We start from the raw sequence: 27,500 nt of genomic DNA on the forward strand, positions 1-27,500 counted from the left end.
CGGAGGGGCGGAGGGGCGGGCCCTTCCCCAGATATTTACTCCGTCATTTCCTGTTTGGGGACCTTCTGAATCCGGGTCAAGGGTGTTCGCCTTCTCTTCCCGGCTGATCCGGCGGCACCATCGGTGACAGCGGCTCCAGGCTCTACCCAGGGCCCGTCTCCTCTCAACACCGGCTGGAGCCCGAACGTCCACACCTGTCCCGTGTCGCGGAGGCGCGCTTTCTCCACCTGCCGGCTCGCAACCCCGCATCCTAAGCGCCCGCCGCTGCCGGGGGGCCTCCGCTGGCGCCTCCGAGCTGATGCTGAGAAGGACCGCGGTCCCGGGGCGGCGGCGGCGGCGTGCGGGCCTCCGGCTCCCTAGGCCCGCCGCGGGCGGTGCTGGTTCTCTCGCGCCCCCCGCTTGCCAACTCCCGCCCGCGCTTGCATGGGCCCCCCTGCCCGATGAATGTGGCTGCTGAGGCGGCGGTGGCGGTGGTCGATCCCGCTGCTGCCGCGCTCCAAGTTCACCTCCGCCCCGGGGTCCTCCCGCCCCACCTCGGGGCTGTCTCCGCCGGTTCCCTGCCCCTCGGCCTCGCGGCGTGGCGACCATGGACAAGATCCTGGAGGGCCTGGTGAGTTCTTCCTACCCGCTGCCGGTGAAGCGGGTGATCGTGCGGAAGGTGGTGGAATCGGCTGAGCACTGGCAGGACGAGGCGCAGTGCCAGGCCATGTTTGACCTGACCACCCGGCTCATCTTGGAGGGCCAGGACCCCTTTCAGCGGCAGGTGGGGCACCAGGTGCTGGAGGCCTACGCCCGCTACCACCGGCCCGAGTTCGAGTCCTTCTTCAACAAGACGCGCGTGTTGGGCCTCCTCCAGCAGGGCTACCATTCGCTGGACAGGAAGGATGTCGCCATCCTGGACTACATCCACAACGGCCTGAGGCTCATCATGAGCTGCCCCTCGGTGCTGGACCTCTTTAGCCTGCTGCAGGTGGAGGTGCTGCGGCTGGTGTGTGAGAGGCCGGAGCCGCCGCTGTGCGCCCGGCTGAGCGACCTCCTGAGCGACTTCGTGCAGTGCATCCCCAAGGGGAAGCTGTCCATCACCTTCTGTCAACAGCTGGTTCGAACCATAGGCCACTTCCAGTGCCAGTCCACCCAGGAGAAAGAGCTGCGGGAATATGTCGCCCAGGTGACAAAGGTGAGCGGCTTGCTGCAGAACATCTGGAAGGCTGAGCCCTCCACACTGCTGCCTTCCCTGCAAGAAATTTTTGCAATCATCTCTTCCACAGGTAAGGGTCATTGTATCCCAAGAAAAATCTCTTTGGGAAATTCAGTCTGTCTCCCTCACACACACACACACACACACCCACCATGTTTGCTTCCCTACCCTGAAAATATTGTTAATGGAGAACAGATCTTAGTGCCTCATCCAAAATTTTATTCCCATCCACTATCCTCTTCAGGCTGTCGTTTCTATCTTAAAAAGCAGGCCGTGTTTTTTATTTTAAACGCTGAGCACTTGGAGGTCTAAGACCATTGGCACTAAACAAGTTGCTTAATTACCCAGCCTCTGCTCTAGTTATGAAATGCTTTGGGGATGACAGCTACTAAATAAAGCTTCTATTCGTTAGTGACTAATGGTAGCCTAGTAATGTTTACCATATTATTATTGCACTGTAACCCTATTATTTTGTTATCATGAGCCTCCCTCCCCCCCTTTTTTTTATGATTTCAGAGAGGAAGGGAAAGGGGTAGAGAGAAACATCAATGATGAGAGAATCCTTGATTGGCTGCCTTCTGCACACCCCCTCCTGGGGATGGAGCCTGCAAACCTGGGCATCTGCCCTGACTGGGAATCAAACCTTGACCTCCTGGTTCTTAGGTCGATGTTCGATGTTCAACCACTGAGCCTCACCAGCCTGGCTCCCCTGTTTTTTAATTTTCCCATTTTTTAAAATTCATGGTCTGTGCAGTTTGTTTTATTACTGGCTTGTCCTAGTTAACTGTAGTTTTTGAGTGTTGACATTTTCTGTCCACAACAGTGTTCCTGAGAGAGATTCAGAGAAGGGAAAGAATATGAGGACCTAATGGGTGTTTTTTCCCTTGGAGGATAGCCCATGAACTGCATCCTTAGAAAGCAGGGAGGGGTCCAGTGACACTTAGCAAGAAAATGCTTTGTCATCCAGGAATTTTACCTGTGCATTTTACCTGAACTTGGAGCTTCTAGCTCTGTAGGTTGTGGGACAGTAGATCCAAAACATTGTTCACTTCCTCTCTACGTGGTACAACCATTCTCCCTGGCAATTGTTGGGATTCAACTTGTGAAGGAGGTGTCCTCTTTTATCCTGAGAACCAGAAGAGTAGAATTTTAACAAGCTCCATGCAGTCTGATGAATTAAATAAATTTATAAACAAATTACCAATTTTGTATTTGCAGGATCTGAGTTGGTTTATTTTTTTTTAATGGTAATCTTTCTTATATTGCCTGTGTTGCTAGAGTTGTTATATTTCCCCTGAACTTTTTCAACTGTAGCAATAAAGATGTTCACCTTGGGTTTGCTTAATTTTTATATGGTTTAAGTAAAATTCCCCTCTCCCCAAATTTCCACTTCTTTAAGAGATTTTTTTAAAATATATTTTTATTGATTTCAAAGAGGAAGGGACAGGGAGAGGTGAAAACATCAATGATGAGAAAGAATCATTGATCGGCTGCCTCCTGCACGCCCCCAATGGGGATCAAGCCCACAACTGGGCATGTGCCCTTGACTGGAATCGAACCCAGGACCCTTCAGTCCACAGGCCAATGCTCTACCCATTGAGCCAAACTGGCTAGGGCTTTAAGAGATTTTTAAATATCTTACTTAGAACACTTTACAGACTACTGTAATTAATAAGCTATAAGTTACTTTGGAGAATCTAACCTGGGAATTTAAATCTTACATTTCTGCTTTTTAAGTGAATATTTTAGCTCGACAAAGACAATATTAAAAAGTGCAAGAAAATAAAGTCACTCATGGGCCAAATATGGCAATAGTTTTTATATTGCAGTAGTTCTGTCTATAGAATGAGCAATCATTGTAATTTTTAATCTCTAATTTCTGTAATGTAACATTCCTTTTATGTGACGAGTGCCCATGAGGTGGAGCTTGACAACTGTTTTCTGATTAACACCTTTGCTGCAATTACTTTTTTTTGGTTAATTGTTCTCTCTCAATACTTCACTTGAACCTTCTTGCCATATCCCTTTTTCTTTTTAATTAAAAAAAATAGATGCATCATTTGAACCTTCTGTAGCATTGGCAAGCCTTGTGCAGCATATTCCTCTTCAGATGATTACAGTTCTCATCAGGAGCCTTACTACGGATCCAAATGTCAAAGATGCAAGTATGACCCAAGCTTTTTGCAGGTACTTCTTCATGACACTATAGATGGTAACTGTAGATTTGGGAGGAGGAGATATTTTGTTATATTTTTGTCAGTAATGAAAAACTTAGAAATGTTTAAAACTGAAATCGTGGAATCAAATATATAAAAATTCTCCAAATTAATTGGGATGTATTGTTTACCTTACTATAGGCTTGACAGGCATCCCAGTAATTCACAAATCCATTTTTATTTCAGCTTTTTAATTTTCAAAAACATACATACATTTACACATATTGTACAGGCGGGAGTTTTTTGAATTATTAATGTATTTTACTAGTTTCTTTGCTCATTGTTTCTTGCTACCTGTTTCTTCCCTCTGGGATCTTTTTTTTCTTCTAGCTAAGTATATACTTTTACTGTCTCTTTCAATCAGGATTTCTGAGTAATACACTGTCAGCATTTGTCTGTTTAAAATGTGGAGTTTTTTTCCCTTATTTTCTTCCTTACTATTCAGTAGCTAGTCCTTTGATACCATACTATTAGGATCTTCTTCATATCTCTTTTTATTTACGTTTCCCTTTATTCTTATCACTTTATCAATTCTCATTTATATGTGGTTGAGTTTCAAGTCTTTATGTAAAGTCCTCATTGTTCATTTACTTTTAAGAAACACTTTTTATCTCCTCCATCTCCACAGAGACACTCCTTCTGTGTCCTATTTGGCAGCAACACTCTTGCCAGTGTGACTGCAGCAGCACTAAAATTTCTTTCTTTTTGAAATGAATATATCATAAATGAAGTTGTCTTCTAAGTAAAATAGGAAGATGCAGAGAAATACAGATTTCACAAGTGAAAGTGAAATCAGAAATCGGTTGGTCCCTCACCTTCATTGCCTAAGTGAGAATAGCTTACATTTTCATTTCATGCCATAACATTGCAACAGAGTCTTCTGGTTGGTCTTTTTGCCAGCAGTGACTTTATCTCTCTTCTCTAAGTCAGCCTGACCTACTCATTTTACCCTTCTGATCAAACTACAGTGACTTTCACCACTTACTAAGTCAAGTGCAAATTCCACTTCTTCCCATTCAGCACTCCTGGTCTTAATTTTTCAAAACTACCATAATATCCATCTTATGATTTTATTTTGTTTTTAAAATATATTTGGAAATTAATTTTTACCTATGGGAGGTTGTGATCCAATTTTTGTATTGCATTTCTAATTTACCTACATAAAGCTATTTAACCCATAATCTACCTGGAGTAATTATTCTTATATTACAAATGTTATTGAAAAGGATAGCAGTGTTTATTTTACCATACTTCCCTATACTCTATATTTTTCCACATATTAGCACTTATATTTTACTGTCATTTTCTGTAATGCAAAGAAATGCAAATGTTCCATTAGACATTATGAGCAGCCTCAGCCCTGACTGGTGTGGCTCAGTTGGTTTCTGGTTAGATACATCAAAAGGTCTCCATTTCAATTCCCGGTCAAGAGCACATACCTGGGTTGCATTCACCCTGAGCAGTGGAAAATAAATCTTAAGAGCAAAAACCTTAATAAAGATAATACCTTAGTGTTAATGTAGACAGTTATAACTTAGCTGTTATGAAAATAACTATTTCAATTTAGAAGTCAGTCCTTTAAAAATATTTGGTGGAAGAGAGGCATCACAATGAATATTTCCAGTGATATATTTTAACTCATTTATTCTTCATATGAGTTCTATAAAATAAGCATGTCTACCTATAATCTACAGATAAGAAAACAGACACAAAGAGATTAAATAATTTACCTAAGTATTTAAGGTCCCCCAGCTAATAATGCTGAATTGGATTTTTAAACCAGGTCACTCTTGACTAAAATCTGTTGTTTTTTTCACTACTACCTTCTTATTATATAATCCCCAAAATTGGATTACTGGATGAAATAATATGAACATTTGGCCCAATTGCTTTCTAAGAGTCGTACAAGTCTTCATTGTGGTTGATGTCTAACATTAGGGACAATCTCCATCAAACCCTGTATTACTTCGTTTCTATTCCCAATTAACTGGGCTGATATTCAAAAAGGAAAACACTAATGCAAAATGAGGCCACTTAGGATATTTGCACATTCAGTGCTCTTATCTATTTGAAGTTTCCTTTTGTTGTCTTTGTTTAGTAGAATTCTAACAAGGATAAAGAGACCTGTTTCACAACTATAAATATAGGTGTGTTTTTTAACAGTGCATTTCATATTTCCAGAGAGGAGAAATGTTGGTTTATATTTATGTCTTAGTTCAGATAGCTATATTTGAACTGCTCTTCTTAGAGTAAATTTGTCTAATAAATTTTTAACATCAATATGTAGCATAAATTTAAAACTTAAGGTGAAATGATAGTTATCAGAAATTCTTTTTATGAAAATGTGTTATATAAGAATCTTAGCTTATATGATTGGAAACTCCTGGAGTACAAGCACCCATTATACTTGTTTCTGCATTTTGATTAGTGCTTTTCACAAGCAAGCTCAGTAAATATTGAGTCACAAAGTGAGTAATTATCTACCATAATCTGCTATTTCTAAATAATGTTGAAAATATTGTCAATATTAATAGTTTTCTTTTTCTTTAATTTTCAGAATGATTGATTGGCTGTCCTGGCCATTGGCTCAGCATGTGGATACATGGGTGATTGCACTCTTGAAAGGACTGGCAGCAGTCCAAAAGTTTACTATTTTGATAGATGTTACTTTACTGAAAATAAAACTGGTAAGTGGGAGTATATAAGTTTACTAGAGGCCCAGTGCACGAATTTGTGCGGTCCCTTAGCCTGGCCTGCAAGATCAGGCCAAAACCAGCTCTCCAACATCCCCCGAGGGATCCCGGATTGCAAGAGGGCACAGGCCAGGCTAAAGGACCCCACTGGTGCACGATCGGAGGCAGGGAGGGACTGCGGGAGGGCTCCAGGGCATGTCCAACCCCATCTTGCCTAGTCCCGATCAGGGTCTATCAGGATCGGCCGGCCAGGAAGGGATGCAGGAGTTTGGCCAGCTGGGAAGAGACCGCGGGAGAGCTCCAGGGCATGTCTGGCCTGTCTCACTCAGTCCTGATTGGCCGGACCCCAGCAGCAAGCTAACCTACTGGTTGGAGCATCTGCCCCCGATAGTGCATGTCATAGCAACTGGTTTACCGGTTGACTGTCTGTCCCCTGGTGGTCAGTGCATGTCATAGTGAGCAGTTGAGCAGCCTTAGCATATCATTAGCATATTATGCTTTGATTGGTTGAATGTTCAACCGGACACTTAGCATATTAGGCTTTTATTATATACGAGAGGCCCTGTGCACAAAAATTTGTACACTCGGGGGGCGGGGGGTTCCTCAGCCTGGCCTGTGCCCTCTCTCAGTCTGGGACCCCTCGGGGGATGACCACCTGCTGGCTGAGGCCTGCTCCCCAGGGGGATTGGGCCTAAGATGGCAATCAGACATCCCTCTGGCAGCCTGGCAGCCCTCTGGGAGCAGACCTAAGCTGCAGTCAGACATCCTTAGCGCTGCTGAGGAAGCAGGAGAGGCTCCCACCACCATCACTGTACTGGCAGCCGTCAGCCTGGCTTGTGGCTGAGCAGAGCTCCCCCATGTGGGAGCACACTGACCACCAGAGGGCAGCTCCTGCATTGAGCATCTGCCCCCTGGTGGTCAGTGTGTGTCATAGTGATCAGTCATTCCCAGTCTTTCTGCTGTTCGGGTCAGTTTGCATATTACCCTTTTACTATATAGGATAGAGGCCTGGTGCACGGGTGGGAGCCAGCTGGTTTGCCCTGAATGGTGTCCCGGATCAGGGTGGGGGTCCCGCTTGGGTGCCTGGCCAGCCTGGGTGAGGGGCTGATGGCTGTTTTCAGGCTGCTCGCACCCCCTTCAGGGTGGGGGTCCCCCCTGGGGTGCCTGGCCAGCCTGGATGAGGGGCTGATGGCTGTTTTCAGGCTGCCCGTACCCCCTTCAGGGTGTGGGTCCCCATTGGGATGCCTGGCCAGCCTGGATGAGGGGCTGATGGCTGTTTTCAGGCTGCCTGCACCCCCTTCAGGGTGGGTGTTCCCACTGGAGTGCCTGGCCAGCCTGGATGAGGGGCTGATGGCTGTTTTCAGGCTGCTTGCACCCCCTTTAGGGTGGGGGTCCCCACTGGAGTACCTGGCCAGCCTGGATGAGGGGCTGATGGCTGTTTTCAGGCAGGCCAATCCTGCAACTGAAGCTCCCAGTCTCTCCTTTTTTTCTTTTTTCTTTTTATTCTGGGATTTATTTACCTTCTGCAATTGAAACTTTGTTGCGGCTCCAGCTCCGAGGTCGGCTGGCTGAAAGCAGGTTTCTGGGGTTTGTTTAGCTTCAATAATTGCAACATTGTTGCTTAGACTGGAGCTCAGAGCTGGGCCGCAGCAGGTGGGGAACCTTAGCTTCCTCCATCACTGGAGCAAGCAAGCCTCCTGTTCGCTTCAGCTGCCTGGCTGCCTGCCGCCATCTTTGTTAGTTAATTTGCATATCGCCCTGATTAGCCAATGGGAAGTGTAGCAGAGGTATGGTTAATTACCATGTTTTTCTATTATTAGATAGGATAGGATTAGGATGTATGAACTTATATAATCAATCTTTATCTTTGGGTTGTTCCCTTTAAAACATCTAATTTTGAGTATGTTCTTGTTTAGTTTTGTTTTGGGTAATAATTTTGAATAGACTATAAAAAATTAAAATGCTATTTAAGTGTAGGTACTTAAGTAATTTGCTGTGTTCAGATATTTAATATGAAAATCTGTTTCTCCCATTTTCCCTTGAATTGAACTAATCAAGCTTTATTAAGATTATTCTGCCAAAACTATCTTTGACACCAGTGCTTTCCAAAGTTGCTAAACCTAGGAGTTATTTCTCAGGCCTCCTCTCATTTGACCTCTCAGCAGTATTTGACACAGTTAATCACTCCCTCTTGAAACACTTTCCTCACTTAGTTTCCAGGGCATTATACTCTCCTGGTTTTTGTCCTAGTTCACTGGTATCTCAGTCTCCTATAGTTGATCTTTCTAAGTTTAGAGTGCCTTAGAGTTTCATCTTTGATCTACTTTCTTCTCCACCCATACTTAGCACATCCCTAAGTTAATGACTGCCAGGTTTAATATTTCTAGTCCATTATTCTTCCATGAACTCAGTATGCATCTATCTAGTTGTCTGTACTTAGATCTCAAATTCAACTTATTCACTATCTAACCCTTGATTTTTCCCTCCCGGACCTGATCTTCCCTATCTCAAATGGCCACTCCCATCCACTTCTATTGCCAAAAACCTTGAAGCTATCCTTGTGTCTCTTCAGTCTCTCTCAACCCATATCCTAAACCCTATTGCTTCCATCTTTAAAATATCCAGAATGCAACCACTTAACTAGCTACATCGCTACCACCCTGGTCCAAAGTCATTATCTTCCCTTTCTAGAATGACTACATTAGCCTCCCTGCCCCTGCCCTTGGTCTGCTACAGGTGTCACATAGGTCCTACTTAATCTGGCTCTTATCCAGCCTCCTATATTATAGCGCCTGTGTATCTGTGCTTTACACTGCCCTCCTTGCTATAGCTCTAGTACACCAGGGTGGAGGACCTCGAGGTGCTGAGCCTTTGCCCTGCTTATTATGTTCTTCTCCCAGAGTATCCATTAGGTTTACTCTCATTTCCTTCAGTGTTTTGTTTTTTTTTAATTTTCTAAAAATATATTTTTATTGATTTTCAGAGAGGAAGGAAGAGGGAGAGAGAGATAGAAATATCAATGATGAGAGAGAATCATTGATTGGCTGCCTCCTGCATGCCCCCGACTGTGGATCAAGTCTGCAACCTGGGACCCTTCAGTCTGCAGGTTGACGCTCTATTCACTGAGCCAAACCGGCTAAGGCATCCTTCATTTTTTTTATAGTCAGATGTCACCTTTTTAATGAGGCATTTAAAAAAAAATACCCTATATAAAATACCAAACCCCTTTGCCAATCAGCATTTCCTATTTATCATACCCTGTTTTCATATCACTTGTCTCCATGTTACTTTTTATTGTCCCTACCTACCCTCTTGTGACCATAAATATTTGTCAAATGAATTGAATAATGGACCAGGAAGTTACCACCTAAAAACTTGGTTTGACAGATTTTCATTTGATCAGGAAGTTTGAGAGTTGCTTAGGCCATTATATTCCCTTGATCTCTGTCATGTTACTTCCAAACTTTCTCCTCACAAGGTTTAATAAGGCAACATATGGTATGATAGAACGTTCCAGAAAGGGGGATATTCACATAAATAATTTTTGGTCCTAGGAAAATAACCACTGATTGGGTTAATGGCTTTCTTACAAACTCTGTAGATGGATGTCTTGTCTTTTTTTGAAGGTTTTTAATCGACTTCGGTTTCCTCTTGTGAGGCCTGGTGCTCTTGCAGTTCTTTCTCACATGCTGCTTAGTTTTCAGCATTCTCCAGAGGCATTCCATTTGGTAAGTTATGACAAGGTTTCTATGTTGAAAAACCTTGTCTTAAAATTTTAGTTTAATATTGAGTCATATTTGTATATAGTGAAAAGATTGTACGTTAGTCTTAAATCTATTTACTTATAGCTTTATGATTTTTTAGAAATTTGAGATTGTGGCATTTCCCTCCAAAGAATCTATTTTCAGAATATTTAGTATTTCTCCCAAATGTCTCCATTTGTCACCACAAACCAGCAATGTATGTAAATCACTTAAAATGAGTTATTTCAGCAGTTAATTGCCCTAATTGTTGGGTTTGATCATTAAATCAATAACCTTCTATCAGTTTGTTAACTCAAACTTGAGCAAATATCCCAGCAAAGTCGCCCAAGGAATAAAACCATCAATTATTTGTCCCTGGCTTCAGGCACAATCATGTGTATGCCATATGAGAAGGGGGTTTATTTTCAAAGTTTCCAAGAAGGAGACTCTCTAACATAACATAATCATCCATTCTAAGATTTATTACTCTTATCATGGAGCATACGCACATTCCTTAATCTCTCTGAAAAAAGAAAAGTAGTTGAGATAATAAATGGTTGCCTTTGAATTATTTGCCTTATTGAAGTAAGTAAATATGAAATCATTTATTTAAGGATTAGTTAGATCTGCAGTTAAATTGTGATCTGGCTTAGTAAAACTTAAAAACAAAGACCTAATTACTGCCTGTGTAGTCGGGATAGCCTGACCTACTCACCTAAAATTAGATTAGGCATCAGGTAGTGGTTCATAAGGTAGTTAAATCATATGGTATGATAGAACGTTCCAGAAAGGGGGATATTCACATAAATAATTTTTGGTCCTAGGAAAATAACCACTGATTGGGTTAATGGCTTTCTTACAAACTCTAAATAACTCAGCAAAGGACTCAGGTTAGGAGTTGTTAAGTTTGAGCAATAATCTGGAATCACTATTATTAATCAGCATCATTATTAATCAGCATCATTATTCATAATATATATGTTTAAAGTAGTTTAGAGCAAACCAAGATTAATAATATGTGTGTTAATATGAACCAAGTTGGTTTTCATGTGCTTTTTATAAGTGGAAAAAAAAATTTAAATGGAGTAAAAATATGACCTGGCCACATATATCAGTAGTTAAACCATTGTCCTGATATGCCAAGGTTGCAGGTTCGATACACAGTCAAGGCATATGCAAGAATCAACCAGCACCCTAGCTGGTTTGGCTCAGCGGATAGAGCATTGGCCTGCAGACTAAAGGGTCGCAGGTTCAATTCCAGGTTGTGGGCTTGATCCCCAGTAGGGAGTGTGCAGGAGGCAGCCGATCACTGATTCTCTGTCATCATCAATGATTCTCTGTCATCTCTCTCCCTCTCCTTCCCTCTTTGAAATCAATTTTTTAAAAAAAGAACCAGCCCTGACTGGACAAGGTTGTGGGTCTGAACTCTGGTTGGGGCACATACAGGAGGCAACCGTTTGATGGTTTTCTCCCTTCTCTCTATAAAAATCAATAAAACATATCCTCAGATGAGAATTTAAAAAGAAAAATAAGAAGGAAGGTAATAGCCTGCATGGACATATGTCAAAATGCCTTTAAGAACTTAGTCTTATTTCTGTGTCAGTGATCATTTTGATTATATAGGATGCTAGAGGCCCGGTGCATGAAATTTGTGGGGGGGCGGGGGGGGTCCCCCACAGCCCAGCCTGCACCCTCTCCAATCCAGGACCCCTTGGGGGATGTTGGACTACCGGTTTAGGCCCAATCCTTCTCACAATCCGGGACCACTGGCTCCTAACTGCTCACCTGCCTGCCTGCCTAATCGCCCCTAACTGCCACCTCTGCCGGCCTGGTCACCCCCAACTGCCCCCCATGCCGGCCTGTTTGCCCCCAACTGCCCTGCCCAGCCGGCCTGGTTGCCCCCAACTGCCCCCCTGTGGGTCTGGTCGCCCCACGCAGCCTGCTGCTCAGTCATTTGGTCACCCCTCACTAACCCCCTTGCTGCCTGCTGCTCAGTCGTTTGGTGCCCCTCACTAACCCTCCTGATGGGCTGGTTGCCCCATGCAGCCTGTTCGGTTGTCCATTCTCTTGCGATTGTTGCTTGGGCTTTTATATATATAGATAGTAGTAGACAACTTTATTACTTGATTGCAAAGCCTAAATTTATACTAGGAGTATTTGGAATTGTAAATTAAATAATCATTGTTATAATTTTCTCCTTTTCATTTCTCTCTCCCCCTTCACCTCTGAAGAAACAAAATAAATTTAGATTCTGATTATTTTAGCAAGAGAGTATCAGATAGGTATGCAGTAAAATTCTAATTCAGATTTGCTTAGAAATGAAGAGGTGATAGCAGTAGAGTGAAATCATTGGAAGCTGGTAGTTTCCTGACCAGAATAATACCTTTGATGAAGATTAAAGAAAGTAGTGCAAAAGGTAAAATGTGATTTAAGACCTCTAGCATAAGTGTAAACCAGACAGAGCAGAATAGGAATAGCAGTGTTAATTTAAGAATATGGTTATTCTCTTTAGGAGAAAGGAAAGGTAGTTGATTGGGATATTACTATAATTGTTGTTTATGCTATTTGATGATAAGATCTTAGAGCTATAACTTCACTTTTATTACTAGTTAGCAACCCAAAAAATGTCCTACAAATAGAACATAAGATACTTTTACATATGAAGTATAAATATCTAATATCAGATTACAGTTATTTAGTTGGAATAAGTATAGCACTGTACTAATGGCTTGAGCCATTTCTGCAAAATAGTTTATTAATAACCTCTTAAAATGTTAGTTCTGTTTTAACTTTTAGTCTAATTTTATGATGAAAGAACATTGTTGTGCTTATAACACTAACAGTTTTCTAAATGTTTATTGAGCAATAAGCATTTTAGATTTCCCTTTTATTTTTAACCCCAGTCCTTTAAAATAATACTTTCGGATTCCCTTTATTTTAAGAAAGGGAATGGGTGTCATTTTGTAAGGATCACCATGCTAACATCTGACATCATCCCTATGCTTATCTAAATGAAAGGTAATCCTGTAGCCTGAGCTGTAATTTTAGATACATGCAAAAGCTATTTTGAAGACTTTTCTTGAGGCAAACTTTAATATACAAAGTGTGTATAATTCTTCCAAGTAAGAGTTCTAAAATTCACACTAGATGGAGCTCTTATGCTAATTCTAGGTGTATCTTTTAAGTTTGTTTCTAACATTTTTCAACTGAAGGCATTTTTTAGACTGCAGTCACTAGGACTTTAGTTTGCATTTTAGATGGAGAATAAAGATGAGGAGGGGGGTTTTATATGGAATTAAAATCATATGACTTTGAAAACTAAATTTACCTTGATATTCCAGAAATTTTTTACTTCTTAATTTTTTTTTTGAAAAAGTTTGTAGTTGAACATATGGAAAGTTATTTGCTGATTGTATAACAATTGAATTATATTTGTAGGCCAGAGAATTTGTTGCCAATTTGTATAAATTGAGGAATATTTGTCTTCCTTTCTCTTCAGATTGTTCCTCATGTGGTCAGTTTGGTTCACTCCCTCAGAAGTGATGGTCTGCCTTCCAGTACAGCCTTCTTAGTACAGTTAACAGAATTGATACACTGTATGATGTATCATTACTCTGGATTTCCAGATCTCTACGAACCCATTCTGGAAGCAATAAAGGTATGATAATAATTGCAACAGTATTTGTGGATGTGCAGCCCATGATGTGATAGATGGATGTTTGATTGATGATAACCAGCTACTCAGTTTTCTGCCTCATGGTAATACGCTTTTTATTTGAAAAATTCCGTTAAAATCAGGGTTCATTAAAGACAATTTAACTTTGGTTTCTTTGCTGTTTTTTATTCCATTTTAGCTATGGACTATTCATGAATGTCCATATTTCATAGAATCTTTACTGAACTATTTGTGAACTTGCCTTGTTTTTTAGTTTGTATACATGTTCGATCTAAAAAGCACTAATTCTCTTTGTTTTGAAGAATGGGTCACAATAAACATACTTTTCTCTTAGTAAACTTACTGAAGGATCAGGGAGTAGCAAAAGAATTGGAGAACTTTCCTCAGTCAGACTTAATCAGAAATCATTATAAATCAGTTCTATTGATATTTCTTTTTGAAGTCTGAAATACAATATAAGGTCTCATTATCTTCTGTATCTGAAATGAATAAAAAATATTTTACTATATAGTTAAATCAAAATGATATTGGTTGAACCCAGAACACAACACTGTTAATGTGTACCATTGGTTTGACATTTGACCCTTGCAGAAGTAAATGTCTTTATGTATGGGAGCTGTCATGGATTTGATAGTGTTAATCTCTCTCTATGATGTCACTGTGTCTATAGATGAAAGCAGTTATGCTTTATATGTTGAAAATTCTGTTGACTGAAATAAGCTCAGAAGAAACAAGGGTCTCACTCGGAACCCAGGAAGCACTTTCTAATAGCTCCAAAAAATCAGGAGATTAAAATTCCTTCAGAAATTATTTGTTCTCTAAGGTATAAGTACCAGATGATAATAGCAGTCCAAAAAGCCTTAATGATTTTACCAAGTGTTCTTATTCTCCAGTGCTCTACTCATGTTTGAAATCACTTACTCTTAAAATTTTATTTCATAAATCACAAAGCAGGTAAGAAGAATCTGTATTTTATAATAATTTTTAATATGGTTAAACATTTTTCATGATTACTTTGAGATTTTATTTATAAGGTTAATACTGGGTAAATATTGATAGTGAATGAAAAGGAGATTTTTTTCTTTATTTTGACTATATAATATAAAAGAAATTTGTTTAGATTATTGAATTGCGTGCTAATTTAGGTCCTTATTCTATTGCCTTTGAATAGTTCTACAGTATACTCTCTGATCTCAGTTTTATTTTTAAAACATTTTGCTGATAAATAGGAAACATGAATAGTTCATATGTGACTTGAATTCCTGTTGTGTGGGGGTTTTTTAGTATTCCTCAGCTTGATAAACTCTACCTTTAGGAGATTTTAATTTATTTTATTTTAGGACACAATTATTTTTGCATATAGTGTGATTTGATTTTTATGACAATTGGTTAAGTACTATAAAAACTAAGTGGGAGGTAAAAAAGGTTAAGTATTAGTGGAAGGATATTTATGGTGTTAATTTAATAACAAGAATAGTGTATATTTTTAATTTTTTTTTCTTCTTTATGATCTACAGGACTTCCCTAAGCCCAGTGAGAAGTTTAAATTATTTTTGCATATAGTGTGATTTGATTTTTTTTGACAATTGGTCAAGTACTATCAAAACTAAGTGGGAGGTAAAAAAGGTTAAGTATTAGTGGAAGGATATTTATGGTGTTAATTTAATAACAAGAATAGTGTCTATTTAAAAAATTTTTTTTCTTCTTTATGATCTACATACAGGACTTCCCTAAGCCCAGTGAGGAGAAGATTAAATTGATTCTCAATCAAAGTGCCTGGACTTCTCAATCTGATGCTTTGGCATCTTGCTTGTCTAGACTTTCAGGAAAATCTGAAACTGGGAAAACTGGTCTTATTAATCTAGGAAATACGTGTTATATGAACAGTGTTATACAAGCATTGTTTATGGCCACAGAGTAAGTTTAAATTTGAACCTTTTTATTTTCATTTTAACTGTAGAAATTGACGCATGCTAATGAAATGCAAAATGGTAAGATTGTCTTCATATTATTCCTTATAAACAGCAGAAATATTAATATTTTCATATAATTGCCTTATTCAGAAATGGAAAGGTACTATTAAAATATTAACTTAAGTAAATTCTACTTTATATTTATATTATGTATTACATTTAGAATCTTGTGAATTACTCTGACTTGATACTTATTAATGTAACAGAGGGATTGGTTGAGTTGATGCCTAAGAGTTTGTGTCCTCAAGTACTAATTTGTTATTATCCTATAAGGTGGTAACCTTTAATTTTATTTTTTTAATCCTCACCCGGGGATATTTTTATATTGAATTTTAGAGAGAGTGGAAGAGAGAGGGAAAGACAGAGAGAAATATCGAAGTGAGAGAAACACTTCGATTGGTTGCCTCCTGCATGAGCCCTGACCAGGGCCCGGGCCTGAGGAGCCTGCAACCGAGGCATGTCCCCTTGACAGGAATTGAACCCAGGACCCTTTGGTTCTTAGGCCGACGCTCTATCCACTGAGCCAAACTGGCTAGGATAGTAATAAATTTTTTTTTAATCAGTATATCTTTTGAGGGGGTCCTACTTAGTTTTTTCTGCTTGTAGATATTTTGCTATTTATCAGATCAATAACTTATTTGTTGCTGCTAAAAATTTAAGCTCTGCTTCCCACCCCAAGTTGATTAATACTGAACAGATGTGTAAACAGACTTGTTCCTTTGCCCTCTTACAGATTTACTTTTAAATTCATTGCTTTTACAGCCAAACAAATAGGAGACCAGAGGTTGTTAGCTATGTGAATGCTATCTGTAAAGGTACAAATTAATGATAAACTTTTCCTAAAGGCAAAAACATGGTTGAATTTTTCTCTTCAGCACCAATAGAGATTCATAGAACTTGACTAAAGATATATACAAGTTGAGTTCCAAGTCTTTTTATGCCTGCCTAGAGGAATCATAAACTAAAAGGTGAAGAGTTAGCTTTATTTGATTTCCTAACTCCAAAGTACATGTGTACGCTCAAAACTAAGGTGTTTTGTGTTTGGTTTAGTGTTTTCTTTTGTTTCCAGGTTTGCTTAGACACAAGCGATACTAGGCATAAACCTGAGAGAAACCATCTCTCACCACCAGAGGTCATCTTGTCCAGCCATCTTACTTTACAGATGATAGAGAAAGCAGAGTGACCTAATTCAGTTATAACTGGCAATAGCAGTTCAAACAGCTCATCTATTGTACAGTGGCCAATAATAATTCCATCTCAGAATAGGCAAACAGCATATTCTGTTTCTTTGGTAATAGAAATGTGAAGTCTTTATGGTTTTTTAAAAAAATTGAATGTAAAAGTACATAAAATTTAAAAATTTTAATTAAAAAAAATCAGGCATTCCCATTTCCAAAGATAATTTAAGTTTTATGTGCAGTGTTCTAGACCTTTTTTGTAGTTACAAGATTTTATCTAGTATAAAAACAAATGCATGTGGACAAAGGGGGGAGGGAAATGGGGAACATCTATAATAGTGTCAACAATAAAAAAAATAGAGAATCTTTATATATTTTCTAGCTGCTTGCTTTTATTTTTACCTTTTAATGGTTTGAGTTGGTAATATGCCCATGTTAGGACAGTGACAGAACTGTGTTGTTCTCAGTAAAGTATCTGCCATAATTCACTCAACCTTACTCCTATTGATGACTATTAATAGCTTGTTTTGCTCATAATGAATCTCTCAGCCCATATGCCTGTGAGGATATTCTTTGAATAAGACATCCCACATGTCTCCAGAAAGGCTACACTATTTAAACTTACCTACCAGCTAATATATAATTGTACTTAATGACCCCATACCTTTAGCGGTACTTAATATAATCAATCTTTAAAATATTTGGGTGAAAATGTCTTTTTGTTTTAATTTGCATTTTGCTGACCATTGCAGATTTTTTTCTGTCTATTTGTTGTTGCTATTCATTTGTGGTTCTTTTCTAAATACTCTATTCTTTCCTTTGTGGATCTTTCTGTTTGGTCTTTTTCATATTGATTTCTATATAATCTGGATGATAATTCTTTGTTACATTCTTCAAATTTGCAGTGTTTTACTTGCAATTTATTATTTTATGTAGTTCCTTCTGCTATTTTTCAGTTATAGTGCCTGAATTTCAGGAAGCCATTTTCCTCTAAATTTTCCCCTTTTTTTCTTTAAATACTTCAGTAGTTTTATATTTCACATTTAGCTCAACCCCAAGTGGACTTGTAATGATGTAAAATTTTATCTAACTCCATTTTTCCCCCAATTGTATACTACCATTTTTAAACCACTCTAACTTTATAGGATCTTTTAATGACAGGATATTACTTATTTCATGCAGACTTGAAAGAATTTAAAAGTTGCTTACTGAGGGTATTAATTAATAGTTTAATCTATTTCAACTTGCTAATCCAGAAAATAGGAATGGTATGTGACAGTACATATAGGTCATTACCAGGCCACACAGTAAGTGCTTAGGTACCATCATTCTTCCTGTCCTTCTTCACTACATTGTCATTAGTAACTTTGCTAGGTAAGTGGCCATTGGTAAGTGAAGTTTTACTTTGAGGGTAAGTTCCTGAACTAACTTCCTTTTAGCTTTTAAAAAATGCATATGTATGTATACATTTACCTGAAAATCAGTATATTTTATTCTCTTTCAGTTTCAGAAGACAAGTATTATCTTTAAATCTAAATGGGTGCAATTCATTAATGAAAAAATTACAGCATCTTTTTGCCTTTTTGGCTCATACACAGGTGAGTGTGAGTAGTGTGTATATGTTAATATTCATGTTATTATGATAATATTCTTTAAACTTCACATTATACCAAACTTGGTAAGCCCTTTTTAACTGATGAAAAAATATATATCTCACCCAGCATAACAAATCTACTTAGAAATGTTAAAAAGATACTGCCTAAAATCAGGATATACTCTTAAACGTTTTTTATTTATTTCTCCTACTTTTCATTTTTGTAGATGGATATTATGCTGACCCATTATTGTAATTATTTTCTATTTAATAAATAAAGTCTCATAAAGAAACCTTTTAAAATACACTATAATAGTTTATAGATACTGAATTGGTAGACTTTCACAGTGATAAACAATTAAAAACGATTTTGTGGACCCAAGAGTTAGACATGACCTGGTCTAATCCCTGATATAATGTCTGACCTTGAGCAAGTCACACAGTTTCTCTAGATCAGGGGTGGGGAACCTTTTTCTGCCAAGGGCCATTTGGATATTTATAACATCACTTGCAGGCCAAACAAAATTGTCAGCTTAAAAATTAGCCTGCTATATTTGGTCAGACACTTAATTAACTCACCCCCAATGCCTTGTCAGGGCCAGACAAAATGATTTCACAGGCCTTCTATGGCCCTCAAGCCGGATATTCCCCACCCCTGCTCTATATCTTAAATCTCATCTACAGAATGAGAAGTTATGACTAATGGTTATCTAAATCTATTTCCAACTAGTTTATTTGCCCACGTGTTTGACAGCTTAGAGCAGTGATGGTGAACCTTTTGAGCTCCGCGTGTCAGCATTTTGAAAAACCCTAACAACTCTGGTGCCGTGTCACATATAGAAATTTTTTGATATTTGCAACCATAGTAAAACAAAGACTTATATTTTTGATATTTATTTTATATATTTAAATGCCATTTAACAAAGAAAAATCAACCAAAAAAATGAGTTCGCGTGTCACCTCTGACACACGTGTCATAGGTTCGCCATCACTGGCTTAGCGTAAAGGTTAAGCTCAATGTAATTTTTAAAAATTATCTTTATTGAATATATAGTAAGATTTCAGTTTTTAGTTCATAGTGTGAAAATCATTTTCTTGTATTTTCTCTACTGATATCAAAAGCGAGAAGCATATGCACCTCGGATATTCTTTGAGGCCTCCAGACCTCCATGGTTTACCCCCAGATCACAGCAAGACTGTTCTGAATACCTCAGGTTTCTCCTAGACAGGTAAAAAATACATATATATATTTAATCATCACCCGAGGATATGTTTAGAGAGAGGAAGGGAGAGAAAAAAGAAATTGATTTTATGATGTGAGAGAGAAACATTGATCAGCTGCTTTCTATAGGAAGCCTGACTAGGATTCAAACTCACAACCCAGATATGTGCCCTGACCAGGAATCAAACCCCCAGCCTTTTTGGTTAAGGGACGATGCTCCAACCAACTGAGCCACCCAGTCAGGACTAGGTAAAAAGTGTTTTTAAAGTTATGAGTTGAATTGTGTTCTTTCATAACAGATTATTTCTACACAATGTTGTTTTTAGCCTTAAAATACATATATTTCAAGTGTGTTTGCAATCATTTTTAAGTGTTCTTTTATGATTAATTTGGGTTTTTTTTACTTTAGACCAGCTGTTCTCAAAGTGTGGTATGAGGACCTCTAAGAGTTCCTAAAACACTTTCAGGGGTCTTTCTTTTCTAGCTATATATCTGTATATGTAGTTGAGGCCAGATTTTCTTCATATACTTCATCCAAAACAACATATACTATTATATTGAATACAGAGCAGACATGAGGATCCAGCTGTCTTCTATTAAGCCAAATACTTGAAATATATGCAAAATGTAAAACAGTGCCATTCTATTCACTAAATTTTTTATATGAAATATAACCATTTTTCAGGAAAACAGTTATATTAATAAGTAATGGGTTTATTATTTTTAAGTATATATTATTATTATTTTTAATCTCAGTTTTGGATAGATGTAACCACATAAATGAAAGCTCTTGGGCTCCTCAGTTATTTTTAAGAGTACAAAGGGGTCCTGAGCCAAAGAAACAAGACAGTTAATGAGAATATGCAATTAACTGTAATGTAATAAGTGCTATAAAATAGTATAAAGAAAGTGTAATGAAATACAGTGTAGAAATAGCCTGTAGCTTCTCTTCTAATCTACGTTGTCAAACTGTTCAGAATTCCTCTTGATTAGAAGAGGAGAAACTTGCTTTTTTTAAGTTAAACATTATATATTTGATAAAAAAATAATTGGCCTGTCTTTATAAACCACCAATATTTTGTAATAGAAATGACATTTAAATGTAAGTGAAGTAGCTGTGTAATGATATACTCCCCTGCAGGCTCCATGAAGAAGAAAAAATCTTGAAAGTTCAGTCCTCACACAAGCCTTCCGAAAGTCTGGGATGCATTGAAACGTCTTTACAGGAAGTAGCCAGTAAGGCAACTGTACTGACAGAGACCCCTTACACAAATGATGGTGAGAAGACTTTGATAGAAAAAATGTTTGGAGGAAAACTACGAACTCACATATGTTGTTTGAACTGCAGGAGTACCTCACAAAAAGTGGAAGCCTTTACAGATCTTTCCCTTGCCTTTTGTCCTTCCTCTTCTATGGACAGCTTGTCTTTTCAAGATCCAGCATCATCGCTCAGTACACCAGATGGTGGTCTACTGGGAGCCTGTCCTGGTCCTTCAGAAGAACCAGGAATTTATAATCCAGCAGCGGCTACCTTTGTCTATGACTCAGTTATGAATGAAAGAATGCTAGGCAGCCCTCCTGCTGAGTTTTGCTGTACTGAAAACACGTCTGTCCCTAGTGAATCTAGCAAGATTTTTGTTAATAAAGATGTACCTCAGAAGCCAGGAGGTGAAGCCACACCTTCAGTAACTGACTTACTAAATTATTTTTTGGCTCCAGAGATTCTTACAGGAGACAACCAGTATTATTGTGAAAACTGTGCCTCTTTGCAGAATGCCGAGAAAACTATGCAAATCACGGAGGAACCTGAATACCTTATTCTTACTCTCCTAAGATTTTCATATGATCAGAAGTATCACGTGAGAAGAAAAATTTTAGACAATGTGTCACTGCCACTGGTTTTGGAGTTGCCAGTTAAAAGAACTACTTCTTTCTCTTCATTGTCAGAAAGTTGGTCTATAGATGTTGACTTCACTGATATTAGTGAAAACCTAGCTAAAAAATTAAAGCCTTCGGGGACTGAAGAAGCTTGCTGTCCCATTTTGGTGCCCTATCTATTAAGTTCTGTTGTTGTTCACTCTGGTATATCCTCTGAAAGTGGGCATTACTACTCTTATGCCAGAAACATCACAGGTACAGAGTCCTCATACCAGATGTGCCACCAGTCTGAAACTCTGGCATTAGCTTCCTCCCAGAGTCATTTACTAACAAGAGAGAGTCCTAGTGCAGTTATTGAACAGGATTTAGAAAACAAGGAAGTGTCAAAAGAATGGTTTTTATTTAATGACAGCAGAGTGACGTTTACTTCATTTCAGTCAGTCCAGAAAATTACGAGTAGATTTCCAAAGGACACAGCTTATGTGCTTTTGTATAGAAAACAGAGCAGCACTAACGGTTTGAGTGGTAATAATTCAACCAGTGGACTCTGGGTAAATGGAGACCCACCTCTACAGAAAGAACTTATGGATGCTATAACAAAAGACAATAAACTATATTTACAGGTAAGTTGGAAATATAAACTTCATCATTTGTGGAAAGTAGTTAAACAATTGACAGGTAGTTAAATGAGCACCCTAACTTTGAAATCCAGCTTCTACATTTTCCAAGGAATTTACAGAGTGATAATTCTGAAATTTGAGTCTGGGTTTATATGAAATGAGTTCAACCTATATAACTAAGTTGCGTTACTTTCTAATGTTATGAATTATGAAAAATTGAAGTTAGATGCAGTATAGAAGACCTTACCTGTTTTTAATTACACAAGATATGATTATTATAAAACACTTTAGGCAAAAGTATAGAGAGTTTAATAAAATGGTAGTATCTCCCCTCTTCCTTTTAGTCCCACTTACCAGGGGAAACAGCTGCTAAATTTGGTGTTTGTTCCTTTTAGACCTTTGTGTAAGTATTTTAAGAGCTACTTATTGACATTCAGGTAGATAACATAAAGGACACTAAAAGCTAGAAAATATAAAGACAGGATATTTGTATTACTTAAGGATCTGAGCAATAAAACCAAGGAGAAAAAATGACAATTAGTAAAGAAAGTCATGGAATAAAGGTTTCATATAAGCTGAATTTACTTATAAATACACTTTTTGCAAGGAGTTAGTGATTTTATTACTTTAAAGTTAATGAAGATCTTGTTCAAAATATTTTTCTTTGAAGCCTGCCAAGTAGCTATTAATATAAAGGATCAACAGTAAATTATAGGTGAAGTTGTAAGTGTATTAATTGGATAATCCAAGTGATTTTATGAGCTTAAATAAGTTTCTAAAACTTTTGTGTTTGAAGCTCCTAAAACTAAAAGGTTCAGATAGTATGAGAAGAAATGGACCACTGTAGTACTGATTTTACTGAGTTTTAGAAGGAATTCTTCTCATAAAGTTTTGACATTTACTATATTATAAAATACTTAAAGATACATGATACATTCTTAAAGGAGTATGCAATGTACTAGTGACAAAAACAATACATTTTTCAGAAAAAATTAGAAACTCTAGAATATTTGTTAGAATTGATTTACAAATAAGATTCTCACATCCAGTCAGAAGGCTTATAATCCTGAGAATATAATGTTTTCAACCATGTTCAAATAAGCACTGGATGTTTAGCATCACGATTCTTTTCTTTTCTTTTTTTTAGCATCACGATTCTTAAAGATTAAAGAGGTGGAGTGAGGGTAAAAGGGTTAGGTTGAAGTAGAAATTTTCTATAATATAAAATACAGAAAATATGACCCAGTGCAATCTTGATTTTTGGAAATATGTGTATTATTTATATATCATTGATTGGGTGAAATATTTATCAAAGGAGGGACATGGATTTTGAAAAGATGAGAAACTACCCTAATTTCTGTGATAGGAATGCCAAAAACTCTTATAACTGTAATAACTACTTATATTGCAGCCTGGCTCTAAGTCAGCGGTTCTCAACCTGTGGGTCACGACCCCTTTGGAGGTCGAATGACCCTTTCACAGGGGTCGCTTAAATACATCCTGCATATCAGATATTTACATTCCGATTCATAACAGTAGCAAAATTATAGTTATGAAGTAGCAACGAAAATAATTTTATGGTTGGGGGTCACCACAACATGAGGAACTGTATGAAAGGGTTGCGGCATTAGGAAGGTTGAGAACCACTGCTCTAAGTGATTTTCTCTGTCTTGCCATTTACCCCTGACTACAATATTTGAGTGCCATTCATTATTGTTTAATTGTCCCTATAATGGAAGAGAGTTATGTACTTTCATTCAGCTTTTCAGTGTTGTACAATTCTAAATTTCATCTTCAATCTCAGATTGGCAAACTGTTTAAAGCAAAAAAATATATAATACTACCGTGCCAGATGGAGCAAAGTAACTGGGCTTTAAGTTAAATTTGGATATAGTACAGTTTTTGTTACTAATGTTACCTGTATTTTGAAAGTTCTTGAGGCTGATTATGCCTAACAGATTAAGGGTTTTGCTACCACAGTGGCTTTTAGACCTGGGTGAGTGACATTGACCTCATTTAAAAGTTGTAGGCCCTTTCCCAGAAAAATGGGCACATGCCAGAATAGTTTACATCTTCCAAGGAGTTGGTGCCAGTTTTTAGAGCCCAGTTTTAGAACTTGCCAAATGAATTTGTCATATTCACTTTTTCTCCTTTTGTGGATAAGTATCAAATAGTGTTCTAACTTGAGTTCATTAATATTTATTTAGCACCTATGTGTCTGGCACATAGATGAGTATAATTCCTGATAAAATTATTGATGGTCTAGTAGAGAAAAGTTTTCAGTGTTACTGAAAGAAGATAGGCTCCATTTTCCTTAGCAGTGTTTTGAGATGTTTTACTTACTGAGAAATACTCTAAGAAAAGGGTATTAAAATCCAGCTTTCTTTCATTATTTGTACCTTTTATTGTAATCACTCACTTCCAAAATTGTTAGAGTGGATAATCCATTGTCATAATCTTTAATTCTGCATGCTGTATATTAGGAAAAAAATCCGTTCTTACGTGTTGATGGGTATTACTGTATTTTGAAAGTTCTTGGGGATGAACTGAAATATAGAAAAATCTTGGGACTGTGGGCTTCAGTTTCCTCCTCTATATAGTCTGATACTGAAACAAATAGCCTTTTGGATCTGTCATTTTGTAGACGTTAAACCAAGATTTTCTTCTCTATCAAGTTTGCTCCATCTGTGATTGTGTACTTTATTTACTGTAGTAAGATTTGGAAAGGATTAGTGTAGTCAGTATTTTTAAAGTTACTAAGATTTGAAGGATGCTTATTAAGGATTAAGGCAGCTTTAAAATATTTATACAGGTGATATATCCATCCATTGTATTTAGGATTATAACTTCGTTAAAATTATTTTTAATTTTAGGAACAAGAGTTGAATGCTCGAGCCCGGGCCCTACAAGCTGCCTCTGCCTCCTGTTCATTTCGACCAAATGGATTTGATGACAATGACCCACCAGGAAGCTGTGGACCAACTGGTGGAGGGGGTGGAGGAGGATTTAATACAGTCAGCAGACTCGTATTTTGATCCTGAGAGAGTCCAAAATGCACTGGTCACAAAACACCTAATACTTTGACTGTTAAAATGACAGACTGTAATAAGTATCATAGCTATCTTTTATTTTTCTTTTCATTAGACCCTTATACTTTAAGAAAACACACTCAGTGCTTGTTTTTATTTTCTTAACAATACATTTATTAACAAAATGCATCATGGGGAAAAAAAATCTACCTCTTAAAATTCCATTTGCTTTTATGGTTAGACATGCTTGACCAAAAATTTTCAAAGGAAAATATATACCTGGTCCCTAATTAAGCTGCATTAAATTTAGTAGAAGCATTTAAATGCTCCTATCCTCAGTTTTACTGAACAAAAATTTTAATTCATTTAGCATCCTTCATAAAAGAATTATGTTAGAGGTGAAGGAAATATTGTTTGAAAAAAAAGAAAATCCCTTATTTCCTGTGTAGTTATCCCATTATTAAATTTAAATCTTTGAACATATGAGAGATGATAAGGGTCTCTAATGAAGGCAATAACATAAAATTTATCAAGCTGTAGTACTTGTCAGGCTTGTTTAATGCTGTCTTCAGCATCACTATCTGCATTTGAAGTACAAATGTTTTTACAGGAATTATTTATACATGATGAATTGATTTTACAAAAAAGTGCATGATCCTATAGGAGCAACATTTTTACCTACAAATTGCTAACTTTGTAGTATTTCTAATTGTTTAGGGATTTAAAAATTCTATTTCAGGGAGTCCCTCTTCTGTGTGTTTTGAAGGAGGTGAGTTCTGTATGTGCCTTGCAGTACTGTAATTAAAAAATAGGAATCTCTGGCTGCGGGAAAGCTTTTTTAAAATGAAATGTTAGGAAGTGATTTTTTTGTGCTAACATTAAAATTATAACTTTTTTGAAAGGTATTAGATTTTCCTGAAGTAAAAATCTGATGGTCCTAAAACAATGCGTGTGATTGTTTTTAACTCTTAGAAGAAGAATTCATAGAAAATAAACGTAGTCAAGTAAAACTCTTTTTGATTTTGTTACTTAATCCTCAGAATATTAAACATTGAGAACATATATATTTAGAGTTGTACCTTTGGTTTTCTTTTTTCATTTAAGTGATGTTTTGCACCTTTGTGTCTATTTCATCATTTCAGATATGCTAAAATGTCAGATTCTACCATCCCACATTTCCTTCTGCCAGGAAACTGAAACAAGTCAGTTCTCCTGAGTCTTGATTATACAGGGTTCACGAGTTATCCCATTGCCCCCCGTCCTAAAGGTGTTAACTTATCCATGGCTGTACATTGTTCTGGAGATTGGTCTCATTTATTTTGAAAACATATTAAGGAAAGAATGTTCTCTGGTGTTTGGGGGTTTATCTTTTTCCCATGCTTTTAATGGTAGTGATTAAACACACACTTCTCATCTTCCTTCCACTCACTACCTCCCACTTCTAACCTATTTCCAGTCACCAGGAAGATTTGGAAAACTGACTGGATTAGTTAGTAACTGGAAATTCTTTACAGTATTAATCAAGATTTCCTTATAAATGAATGAACCGGGAGGTTTTTTAATTGCACTTTTTTTCCTGTGGGCTGCTTCTTGTCCTAATGGTGAATTTCTAAGCTATCCTATGTGCTCACTTATCCACAGATTAGATAATGATTTATAATCAAGTTATATCAGTCTCAGCATTCACTGAAATTGGTAGTCATTTAGTAATTGGAGGACTGATATTGGACCCAGCTGCTTCTAGAAACTTCCTTAAAAAACAATTAGAATATGGAAAATATTTGGGGTTCTTGCTTGCTTTCTATTTGTATCATGAATTAAAGTTTGGAAAAAAAACACAATTAACCCTGACCGGTTTGGCTCACTGGATAGAGCGTCGGCCTGCGGACTGAAGGGTCCCGGGTTCGATTACGATCAAGGGCATGTACCTGGGTTGCAGGCCCATCCCCAGTGGGGCCGTGCAGGAGGCAGCTGATCGATGTTTCTCTCTCATCGATGTTTCTGGCTCTCTGTCCCTAACCCTTCCTCTCTGTAAAAAATCAATAAAATATTTTTTAAAAAACCCACACAATTAGACCTATACACAGTTATATCTATGAATATCAAGTCATTTAAGGATTTTTATGCCAAGGTAATAGTATTGAATTTTCAAAATGATAACAAAAAATGAAATTCTAGGTATGTAATACTAAAACTATTCTGATAACTTAATTCTAATACCAAAGACTTGAAATTAAAGACTTCCTTTTAAGATTAAAAATATAGTAACGTTATTTGCTGAATTTAAAGTGTTATGTCTATGGAAGACTTGGAACTAGGGTAACCAGAAGCTTCATTAAAAAACGCACCCAACTGAACTTAAATAAGCTAATACTAAGGACTGCCATGATCTACTTATTTCTCAGCCAGTAATTAGCATCCTTGTTACTTCCAGCTTTATTTGTCAGTTTTGGTTTTTCCTCCCTGCCATATTCCCAGCC

At 37.6% G+C, this 27,500-nt stretch overlaps 1 protein-coding gene across 4 annotated transcripts; it reads left to right on the forward strand.

Annotated features, from left to right (window-relative positions):
* Positions 1 to 56: 56 nt before the first annotated feature.
* On the forward strand, positions 57 to 26,084 carry USP38 (ubiquitin specific peptidase 38). Of its 4 annotated transcripts, XM_036312776.1 has the most exons (10): positions 57 to 1,268; positions 3,250 to 3,385; positions 5,972 to 6,101; positions 9,734 to 9,835; positions 13,350 to 13,508; positions 15,250 to 15,443; positions 18,182 to 18,275; positions 19,394 to 19,500; positions 20,635 to 21,994; positions 24,865 to 26,084. In XM_036312776.1, exons 1-10 carry the CDS (start codon positions 587 to 589, stop codon positions 25,024 to 25,026), a joined length of 3,126 nt encoding a protein of 1,041 aa, XP_036168669.1. In that variant the 5' UTR covers positions 57 to 586; the 3' UTR covers positions 25,027 to 26,084. The 4 variants fall into 4 exon arrangements, with proteins under 4 accessions (XP_036168669.1, XP_036168670.1, XP_036168671.1 ...); XM_036312777.1 differs by lacking the exon at positions 9,734 to 9,835; XM_036312778.1 differs by lacking the exons at positions 57 to 1,268; positions 3,250 to 3,385; positions 5,972 to 6,101; positions 9,734 to 9,835 and adding an exon at positions 12,120 to 12,266.
* The last annotated feature ends 1,416 nt before the right edge of the window (positions 26,085 to 27,500 follow it).

This window comes from Myotis myotis, unplaced genomic scaffold (assembly GCF_014108235.1).
Source record: "Myotis myotis isolate mMyoMyo1 unplaced genomic scaffold, mMyoMyo1.p scaffold_m19_p_6, whole genome shotgun sequence".
NCBI classification, from domain to species: domain Eukaryota; kingdom Metazoa; phylum Chordata; class Mammalia; order Chiroptera; family Vespertilionidae; genus Myotis; species Myotis myotis.